The sequence below is a fragment of the Dasypus novemcinctus genome, chromosome 10 (assembly GCF_030445035.2).
Source record: "Dasypus novemcinctus isolate mDasNov1 chromosome 10, mDasNov1.1.hap2, whole genome shotgun sequence".
NCBI lineage: Eukaryota > Metazoa > Chordata > Mammalia > Cingulata > Dasypodidae > Dasypus > Dasypus novemcinctus.
In genome coordinates, this window is record NC_080682.1 from 60,279,985 (window position 1) to 60,292,023 (window position 12,039).

General features: G+C 34.9%; 1 protein-coding gene across 1 annotated transcript in view; it reads right to left on the bottom strand.

The window, feature by feature from the left end:
* The window catches only part of ELP4 (elongator acetyltransferase complex subunit 4), a 287,779-nt gene that overhangs the window by 179,581 nt on the left and 96,159 nt on the right, over positions 1-12,039 (bottom strand). Inside the window, exon 5 of the mRNA XM_004446878.4 lies at positions 1,242-1,381. Within this exon, the coding sequence (XP_004446935.1) occupies positions 1,242-1,381 (140 nt within the window). The remainder of the gene's footprint in view (positions 1-1,241; positions 1,382-12,039) is intronic.

A 12,039-nucleotide genomic window follows, 5' to 3' on the forward strand; every position in this document is an offset into this window, starting at 1 on the left:
GCTGCGTCAATTCTCCGTGTGTGTGGCGCCATTCTTGGGCAGGCTGAACTTTCTTTTGCGCTGGGCGGCTCTCCTTATGGGGCGCAGTTCTTGCGTGTGGAGCTCCCTTATGCGGGGGCATCCCTGCGTGACATGGCACTCCTTACGCGCATCAGCACTGCATGTGGGCCAGCTCCACACGGGTCAAGGAGGCCCGGGGTTTGAACCGTGGACCTCCCATGTGCTAGATGTACACCCTATCCACTGGGCCAAGTCCATTTCCCAAATGGTAGCTTCTTAATACTAAGAAAACATCAAAGTTGGTAAGTTTCTGGTCATAGGATGGAGAATACCATAATAAAGTAAAGAACTTTTTTTGAAACAGATTTAGTACGAATAAACAGATAAGTCTTCACTAAATTCTCTATTATTTCTAGAAAAAAAGACTATAAATTTTAACTGATTGCAGTTCACAACTTCCTGCCTATTAAATCTCTACTTAATAATGTTCACTTTACAGTGCTGAAAAATATTCAGATGACAACTTACTCCATGGCTTACCTTTCTTTGATCCATTGAAATGAAATATTTATAATACTTTATAAATTATTCAACACTAAGTCCTGTAATTTTCAGAGTTCTGCCTTAATAAAAGTTAGTAGCAGTATAAACTTGTTGGTATGGTCTAATGCTTAAAATTCTTCATTGTAAAACTGAAACTCTAAACCCTCTTAAATCTCCGAAAAGTATACAGATAGTTTTATTTACCATATAACTAGAAATACAGAACCTTAATAAACAAAGTATTAGACAACATATACTTGTTTAATTTTTGCAAGAGCACTTACTGGAAAACATTGGGTAAGAATTATAACTTTACATAATTTTCAATATTATTATCATCAATAAGCATTTATTAAGTATCTATTTGCATTATGGACTGAAAGACCCTGATTTAGAACTGTCCATATTTTCTTGAAAATAAAAAAAAACATTATCGTAAATTTGGTATGCAGACTTTTAAAGTTGCAAATTTAGAGTAATGGGAGGTACAACAGGTACAGGACCAGAAAATAAAGGAAACCATATATAATGAAATATTATGAAACACATGCACAATTAAGTTTACATATTATGTTGAAAACTAACATTTATTATTAGGATAGGTATTTTAGATATGCATTCTTTTAAAGAAGATGGTAAAAAAACTTTCTATTAACCTTTGAAATCAGAATTTGTTATTACATGGATCATTAACTTACCACGGTTCTCCTTTAAGAGATGTAGATATTTTTTTTGGAAGAAAAAATCTATGATATTTTGAAGCCTCAATTAGTTCTTGGGGTAACCTTTTTGATAGATCATAATAGTGACCAAATCTTGAAGATGATATTGGTCCAGCCTGTTAAGAAAACATATACTAGTTTTTAGAAAATGATTATTTTTGATATTACAACTTATTTGTCATATATCCAGCAAAACACTGATATATTTACACATTTTTGATGCTAATAATGAAGAGTTGATACATACAGACATTAAATTTCAAAGAATTATACAACCACCTTTATTATTTTAAACTATCTGTAGTTAGGAATCAACCTTTTCCTTTCCTGTAATGTTTCTTCACTCCTAGGGATTCCCCAAGTTTCATACGAATTTAACCATGCTCCCCCCATTTTTTTTTTTACTATACCTCAGTTTCCTAAATTTAAAAAAAATGTATAATTCTTAATTTTTGAGATTCCAAGTTTAACTGAAGAATGAAATATTAAGTTGCTAAGAACTGAATGAAAACATAAACCAAGTTAATTCATTGGTGAGGGACCCAAAAGAAAATAGCTATTTAAATATATTAAATTGAGAATCATTTTAAAACTAAATTCTCAAAAGCCATGGTGTAGGCATACCCAAAATTTCTGACAAACTTAAAATTTAATTTACAGCATAAAATGTCCTAGTATAGTACAGATATGGACATGGCACATGATAAAGTGGGAGAATGTCTATTATATGTACATTAAGCTAAGTCACAAACCTGACTTAATCATTAGCTCACTGATAATTACCTCTTTTGAATTCCCTACTAAAAATTTCTTCAATAAATTATCTTTCTCATAAGAAATTTTAATACTTTTTGCTGCTAAATTTATTTACACAGGATAGTAAAAGTCTAGTAACATAGCCTAATTATTATATTCTTTGAATTGACTCTGGGTTGATTCCTTTTCAACAGCATATTAGAACTATGTATGTACATCCAAAGTTAAACTACTAATGAATTCCAGCTATAATAGTTTCTAATAAAAGCTCTGATAGCATTTCCATAGTCCTGAATGCTACAATTTTCAAATACACAGAACGAAACCAGATGATCTCTGTAGAAAATAAAGAATTATACACAGTAGGATCTTAATTTATCTTAATAAGTGACAGCTAACTTTTGCTTGACACTAAATATTGGCACTTAAGACTTCAAGGATCATATTCTTAAATTAAATACCTACAAATATCAAATTATAAAATAATATGGAATAAAAATTTTAGAAGTCTAATAGAAATATTATTTACTGATTCAGAATCTATGGATTTGATATTTAGTTTCTAAATAAAATGACTATTTCTCCTTAAGGCACTACTTATTTTCATTAATGACACATTATTTGTGTCAATATAATCTTTCCAACTCAATAAGATGATCCCCCAAACATGATTTATTAAGTTACCATGAAGGTACTGACAAATAAATTATGTGACATTAAAATATGTTTCTTAAAAATAGGATGTAAAGTTTTTAAATGTAAAGTTATTAGTCTAAAGCAATTTAAAAAGGTCTGGTCTTTGGCCTATAATCTATTCTTTATCCGGATTATGTTCAGAATGTTTTTACTGCAATCTCTGCTAGGGCTCATCTTTTTATTGTATAAATCCAAGCCCTCTTAATGTTTTAGAAAGGCCTTGACTAACTGAACTTTGATCTGATGTCTTCATTGAGAAAAACACCAGGTTGCCCATTTCAGATGCAAATCCCTCTAAGGCCCAATAGAATTTAGTAAAGACAGCAAAAAAGAAGAAACAAGAAGTTTCTAGGATCCTCTTTGAGAATCCTGGGGCACACTGGTGTCCTTAATCCACGCTGCTGCATGGATTAAGGTAGGTGATAACCTTCCCTGATTCAAAAGAAAAAGCAGAGTGCCTACAAACTGGGTGGAGACTAGGATTTGGCTATAAAAAACACCATGCAATAAAAGCTTGGTCTATGTCAGAAGCCTCTGAAAGGTCTCAATGTACCACATTCCCAGGCCTAGTGGGGAAGCTTGCAAAAGCTTACCTGAATCAAATAAGCATGAATAATCTGTTTTAGCAGACTGGCAGTGGGGAGAAAGAAAGACTTTTCACTTCTTTAAAGTTTGAGTTAATAAATTTATTAGTGGACTGAAGGTTCTTGAAGACTTATGCACTCAGAGTAATATGCTAACTTGCAAAGAAGCAAAGTATGCCTTTTAAGTTGCCGTCTCTATTAATGTTCCTAATTACAATATTAATATGACAGAAAGCTCAGGTTTGGGATGAATCAAGTCATAAAATTGATTTCATGCATTGACAGTTTACATAGAGAACACCAAATTCATTAAAATGTAAAAATAAAATTGGAAACTTTCCTCCTTACAACTAAGTTATTTATTTAGAAATTAAAGTTAGGTATGGCAACTAAAATAATCACCAGGTAAACACTAAAAACTTTAGTAATGATGAAAAACTGTAACTCTTCAAAACAAAAATAAAATGAAAAATAAATGTACTCTCACAGGAAAGGACAATTTTGCAAGTTTTTTTCTACTCAAAACACATGGCATTAACATATAATTTGATTTTTGAAATGCTGTGAAATCTTTTGAGACCTTGGTAAAATAAAGATTTAATATATATCCTCAAAGAAAGATAACTAAATGATGTAAATCTAATATACCTTCTCCATCTATTCCATAAAAATATAGATGCATTAAAAAAAACCAAACTATTATCAATAACTAGTCAGTTCACTCTGTTTGGTAAGAGCACGTTTCCTTAATTTTTAAAAATTTCTATTTCATGTTCATAAACTACCTTTAAACTTTGTCCACTGTTAAAGGAAAAGAATAAAACAGAATAGTTTAGTAAAAATTTACCATGTTAAAAGAAAATGAACTATTGGGGGGTCAGGAGGAAAAATGAAAAACAAAACATAACATCCCATCTCCAGCATGTTAGAAAGAAAGAACCAAAACTTTCAGAGAAAAGCTGTATTACATATAGTCTAAATGATACATTTTATTACTATTGTTATAATTTCTTGTTTCTCAGTATGTTACAACAGAAAGCAAGAACCTCAAATCGTTACTAGCCCATACTGATCCTCAGTGTAATAATCTGAAACAGGAACTATTTCAGTAGGCTGTAGTGGAAATCTAACGCAATACTTGCATTGAATATTTTGTAAATTGTAAAGCACTACGCAAGTGTTACTGGTTATTATTATTGCGTTATCGATTCACTAGAGAATCTGAAGGTCTATCACTCTCCTTGGAAGTATATTGCCTTACTGAAAAGATGGTATTTGCTCATCATTGAAACATGCATGCATCTATCATGAGACTGTTGTTCTTGACACTAAGATAGAAAACCAAAGTGTAATGAGAATTTAATATATTAAAGACCTAATTCTCCGCTATGAATTGCTGAAGCCATTGTAGGTCACGGTAGTAGAGCTGTATAATACTGAAGATCTTAAGTTTCAGAATATGCTGTAGGCCAGTGATTACTGGACTGAAAAAGGAATAGGATTTGATGGTTGGATAGAGAATAGGAAGGCATGCTACCCAGGAGAGAGTATCAAAATCATATGGTGAGGAGAGAGAGGCTTTATAAAAACTACAAATCCTTCCAAAAACTATAAGTACACTAATTTACTAAGCTACTGTTAGTGAATAGGTGCTCATATTCTTAGGGTGGGTTGGTATGGGAAAGGTCACAGGTAGTTCCTTTATAACTTATTGCATTTCATAAATGGGAATATGGCAACATCATTATAACCTGGTGACAACTAATATTAAAAGGCATCTCTGATAATAATCAACACATCTAGTTTTGGACTGTACGTCTAATGTTAAATCTTAAACCATAATAGTGTTAACAGCATTTTGTCCCATTAAAACCTTGTGGGTTTTTTGTCCCACAGAAAACCTTGCGCGTTTTTTTTTTTGGTTTATTTAACTAAGAATGGCAAAGTGAGGCCTGGATTTATAAAGCAGATGATCAGGGAAGCGGACTTGGTCCAATGGATAGGGTGTCCGCCTACCACATGGGAGGGTGGCGGTTCAAACCCTGGGGACTCCTTGATCCATGTGGAGCTGGCCCATGTGCAGCGCTGATGTGCAAAAGGAGTGCCCTGCCACGCAGGGGTGTCCCCCATGTAGGGGAGCCTCACGTGCAAGGAGTGCGCCCCGTAAGGGGAGCCGTCCAGCACGAAAGAAAGTGCAGTCTGCCCAAGAATGGCGCCACACACACGGAGAGCTGACACAACAAGATGATGCAACAAAAAGAAACACAGATTCCCGGTGCCGCTGATAAGGATAGAAGGGGTCACAGAAGAACACACAGCGAATGGACACAAAAAAAGACAACTGGGGGGAGAGCAGGAGGGGAAGGGGAGAGAAATAAATAAAAAATAAATCTTAAAAAAAAACAGTGGATGACCATGTGTGATCAACAAAAAGTGATCACTAGTCTTGGCAGGTCACCATATATAAAGTTCATGTGTTAGGCAAATATACAGGGTAATAATTTTAAAGAAAAGCAAAGGAGCCATAAGTTGATTCTATTATTTAAACTTGACAGAGTTTCACTGGTAAATAAGAGTACACTTAAGTTTGACCATTGACTGTAAATTCAAAATAAACTATTTCATTTGTATTAATTGATTTAACTCAGTTTCACATTTAACTTACATGCTGTATCATTCATTCATTAAAAAAAGAACTATTGATCATCCACTATATGCCTGTAAAACAAAACTTAATTCTCTTACAGAGCTAATATACTAATAGGAGGAGATAAGTGAAAAACAATCAAATAGAAATATTATCTGCTAGGTGGTAGTGACCTGAAGAAAAATAAAGCAGAGAAAGGAGATGATAGGGAAAGAGTGGTGTTATTTTATATAGTGTGGCAAAGGAACAATTACCTTCCCTATAAAATGATATTTTAACAGAGACCTGAAGAAAATGGGAAAATAAGTTACCTGGGGAAGATCTTTCTCTAAGAGCACAACTTTCAAAGCTCTCATGCTTTAAGCCTTGAAAACTGAATTTTACTCCCATAGATAAAAACTAACTTCAGGCATACAATTCACTAATAGGAGGGGTGGAATAAGCATTACTCACTTATATATGAATGGGGACAGGACTAGTATATATATAAATATAATTTATAAGGAAATGTTTCTTTATAAACTTTTCCTTTTAAACTGTTTTCTTTATAAGCAATGATTTATATATAATTTTATCCCTAATCTTAATCATATTTCCTAACAAGTAATAGGAGAGGCTTAAATTTTCAGTTACTTGAATATTCAATGACAATTTCAGTTGAAGAATGTTAATGAGCAACCAAGTGACCAAAACCTAGCAGAGATGAGAGTAAAAACAAAGGAAAAGAAAGAAGTGGTTTATATACTCTAAAACTTAAATGGTATATTGTCTTTATAAAAAAGTTAAATTTAATTAAAGCTTATATTCATTAATAACTAATAAGTATCAGCAGAAAAATTAGAATACAGTTACTCTTTAAAACAGGAGTCATGGTTAGGCTCAATCATTTATGAATCTGAGAAGTCAAAGACATGAAGTTCTTTGCCATTAGGTGAGTTCTCAATTACCAGTCCTACACACTATGTCTGTTTTAATCTCCTTTGCTTAACTCATGGCCCTTAAATACACTAACTATATTTATTCCGACCTCTTTTATCTAGTTCTCAATGATCTCCAAGCTTGGCTATCCCTGCAACAACTCGTGATTACACAGAGCTTCCTTTTATTTTTTATATAAAAGCAGGGTTTTCTACTGCATAGATACACCATTATTTAATTAGTTGTTTACTGATGGACATTTAGATTATTTCTAATCTTTTGCTATAAAAAATATGCTGTATGAATAGTTTGTATACATTTCAGTTTATCTCTGAGTTATTATGTTCATGATATACATTTTCAAAAGGATCAAAGGGGGCTATACTCTTTTACTTATTTTTTTTCTTTGTTAAATTTTCATTGTGGCAACATCTATACCACACAAACATTCCCATTTTTACCATTTTCAAGTGGACAATTCTGGGGTGTTAATTACACTCACAGTGTTGTGCAACTGTCACCACTGCACATCACTGAAACTTTTTCATCACCCCAAAAGAAAACTTTGGTTCCCATTAAGCCAGAACTTCCCATTCCCATCTCCAGTCCCTGGAAACCTGTAATCAACTCTCTCATCTATGAATTTGCATATTCTAGGGATTTCACATAAGTGCAATCATATAATAGTTATTCTTTATGTTTGGCTTAACTCAACCTTAGCCTTTATTCCCCTAAATCGTGGTAAAATATATATAACATATGCTCCTTTATTTTGAAGGACAGTATCAAACTACTGTCCACAGAAGTTATACCAATTTACATTTTCACCAATGAAGTATGAGAGAACCAGTTTCCCCACCCTTGCCAATACAGTATCTCAGGAAACATGTTAGATCATTGTCAACCTGATAGAAAAATGTCATTTCAGTGTAGTTTTAATTTGCATTTCTCTTATTAAAACTGCAGTTATTGGATATCTGTTTCTGTTTGTGTAAGAGCCATCTAAATCCTTTCATATTTTTGCCTGTTTATTTTTAATTGGATTGGCAGACTTTTCCTTATTCAGTTTTTATATATAAGGAAAATTAGGCTTTATTCTGATACCAGTTGTAAATATCCTTTTCACAGTGGGATAGTTAAGTTCACTTGTCAACTTGGCCAGGTTATGGTATCCATTTTTTTTTTTTTTGTCAAGCAAGCACCTGATTGTTACTGTGAGGATATTTCATGGACTTAAATCATCAGTAAGTTGATTGCATCTGCAGCTGATTATAGCTATAAGTCAAACTAGAAGATTGAGTTCAACAATGAGAGAAGTCTCATCTAATCACTTGAAGGTCTTAAAAGGAGAAAGATGATTTCAGCACTTAGAAGAAAGAATTTCCATCTCTACTTCAGCCAGCCAGCTTCTCCCAGGGAATTCATCAAAAACCTTCATTGGAGGGACAACCAGCTCCTGCTCCAGCTACAGGGCAATTAGTAATCACCCAGTGCTATCTAAAGCACCTGTTTGGAGGATCTGAGAGCCCAGAATATCCTACAACACCCTTGAAGGAATGGAAGGAGGAACTGCCCATCTGAAGAGAAGATTCATAAGTAGAGCACTCCATGCCATGGAGGCCAGTGCCCATCCTCCACTGGCGGCACAAGCGACTAGGGAGCTATTCTGCAGCTGGAATTGGAAGATCTATTTCCGAAAAACAGGGGAGGAAAAGATGGTTTGGCACCAACTTCAGCTAGTGATTAGTAAATTCGGCTGGCTAAAGTATAATTCAAAGAACAACTAAAATTCAAAACTGCCCAAGTCCTGAAGTCCAGTAGTTGCTATTTTGACTCCATCCATAGCATGAGGAGAAGCCAGGCTGACTGAAAAATACAGTGAAGGTGGGAACTGGCTTCTTTCACCCAGATGGGCCTGCAGCCCTCACCTAGGCTTCAGCCCCACCTCTAGCAGGGAGGAAGTGGTAGGCCTGGCACCAGTCTCTCTGGGTAACAGCAGGCACATTCGGCTGGCACAGACTTAATGGTCGGGGGTCTACCAGGGCAACTATGGTCATTTTGGACCTGCACAGCATACATTGCTGAGCACACCTGCAGCTCCATCCCCGCCCCCAGGCAAGGGAGAAAGGGGCATGAAGTTTCATTAGTCTCTTTAGGCAACTACAGTCTAGGCCTGCACAACTTGGATTATTACATAGGGCTGTGGCTCTGTCCCTACCTCTGGCAAAGGAGAAAGTTGGGAGGAGTTCATTGGTCACTGGGGCAATGAGTACAGATTAAGGCTCCACAGCTTACAGAACCAACTACATCTTTGATTCCTACTACACAACCAGCAAGGGAGAAAGGGCAAGAAAACCCTAAACTAAAGGGAGAAACTGCACCCAGAATAAATACATTTAGTAAGCCAGATGCCAAGACACCAACAAAAAATTAAAATCCTCACCAACAAACAGGAAGGTATGGCCCAGTTAAAAGAACAAGACAAGACTCCAGATGACATAAAAGAGATGAGATAACTAATCATACATGTTCAAACAAATCTCCTTAATAAGCTGAATGAGATGGCTAAAGAGATTAAGGATATTAAGATGACATTAGATGAGCATAAAGAAGAATTTAAAAGCATACATAGAAAAATAGCAGATCTTATGGGAATGAGAGGCACAATAAATGAAAATAGAAATACAATAGAATCATATAACAGCAGATTTGAGGAGGCAGAAGAAATGATTGGTGACCTTGAAGAAATGGCCTCAAAAAGTAAACATACAAAAGAACAGATGAAAAAAAGAATGAAAAAAATTGAACTAGGTTTCAGGGAACTGAATGACAGCAAGAGATGTGCAAACATACATGTCATGGGTGTCCCAGAAGGAGAAGAGATAGGAAAATGGGAAGAAGGAATATGTGAAGAAATAATGGTGAAAAATTTCCCAACCCTATTGAGGGACATATATATCTGTATCCAAGAAGCACAATATACTCCCATCCAAATAAATCTTGGAGACCAACTCCAAGAAACAAACTAATCAGAATGTCAAATGCCAAAGACAAAGAGTGAATTCTGAGAGCAGCAATAGAAAAGCAACGCATAACATATAAGGGATACCCAATATGATTAAGTGCCAATTTCTCACCAGAAACCATGGAGGCAAGACGACAGTGGTTATGATATATTTAAGATACTGCAAAAGAAAAACTTCCAACCAAGAATCTTATATCCAGGCAAGAGGACCCCTATCTCACAGCTTATACAAAAATTAACTTAAAATGGATCAAAAACCTAAATGTAAAAGCAAGAACCATAAAGCTTCTATAAGAAAATGTAGGAAGACATCTTCAAGACCTGGTGGTAGGTGGTGGCTTCTTAAAGGAAATAAGAGGAGGACTGAGATGGACTACTGATACTTAATATACATAGAGGTTTTGATTAACTTTACTGTAAAAGTGTGGAAATGTATAGAATTGATAATAGTACATTATTGTAACAGATGATTTATAAATAGGAAGGTGGGTGGAAAGGGTAGTCTAGGGAAGTAAATGTCAACTGAAAGAAAGCTAGAGAATAATCTAGGAACTGAATAGCACAGTAAACCCAGAGGTTTATTGAGAATTGTGGTTGATGGTACAGATGCAGGAGTGTGCTTTGTGAGCTAGAGCAGATGTACATCACTATTGCAGGGTGGTGGGAACGTGGAGAATCATGGCAAAAATACAACTGTAGAGACTTATGTACTGTGGTTAATATAATGTAATATCACACATCTATGCCAAAGATGTACTGTGTTGATAATGGGGAGGTATGGAAAAAGGGTGCCAAATGTACGCTATGCACCTGGTAATAGTCTGATGATATTATGTCATAGCCCGTAACAAATGATCCAACACAGTGTGGTGTCTTGATAGAGGGGTGTTGTATGGGAATTCTGCACATGTGTATGATTATTTTGTAAGTTTATAACTTCTGTCATAAAAATATATTTAACAAATAATAATAGGGTGAGTTGGGGAAAAATACACCAAATGTAAGTTAGTAATAAGATTTTGATTGTATCCTTTCATAATCTGTAACAAATGTCACATGGCAATGCAAGGTGTTGGTGGTGAGGTGATGTGTACGACCCCTGTATAATGGTATGCATGTTTGCTTTATAAGTTCACAACTTTCATCTGTTTATGTATTTTCATGTATAAATGATGTAAAAATTAATAACAGGGTGGGTTGAGGGAAAAATACACCAAATGTAAGATACAAAAATAAAAAACCACATATACACACACACAGACACAAACAAAAACAACAACAAAAATCCTTCACTGGGGTTTCCAGCTTGCAGACTGCCCTACGGAATTTGGTCTTGCTTATCCCCATACTCAGGTGAGCCAATTCCAATTAAAAAAACTCATAATATTTACCATAATATATCTATTTATATTACATACATATATTTACATATATATTTCTAGTATATTAACGTTGACTCTGTTTCCTTAGAGAACCCTGGATTAATACAGCCAGTTTGTAGTTTTTCAGTAATTTAAAACACAACTTAAAAATCATATTATTGGGAAGCATATGTGGCTCAAGTGATTGAGCTTCTGCCTACCACATGGAGGTCCAGGTTTCGGGTCCTAGTGCCTCCTAAAGAAGATGAGCAAGACAGTGAGCTGACGCAATGGGAAAGCGTGGACAGCTGATGCAAGAAGACGATGCAATACGAGACAGAAGAGGAAAACATAATGAGAGACAAAACAAAGCAGGGAGTAGAAGTGGCTCAAGAGATTAGGCACCTCCCTCCCACATTGGAGATCCTGGGTTCAGTTTCTGATCCTCCTAAAAACCAAGGAAGACGAACAGATACAGTAAGAGCAAACAACAAGGGGGTGGGGAGAAATAAATAAATAAAATAAATCTTTAAAACAAAAAAATCATATTATTCAAATAGTTTCTCTACCTAAATTAGAACAATTCACCTTTGCTTAAAATGTTCTGATTACAACATGCTTTATGTCTGGTATGCAATTGGTGCTTAATCATATTTGCTGACTGAATACATATTAATATATTAATATATTTAAATATAAGTAAATTTATTCATTCACTAAACATTTATTGAGTAGCCACTGGTGTAGATGCTAGAGATAAAAGAGAAAATAAAACAGGTTCTCTGCC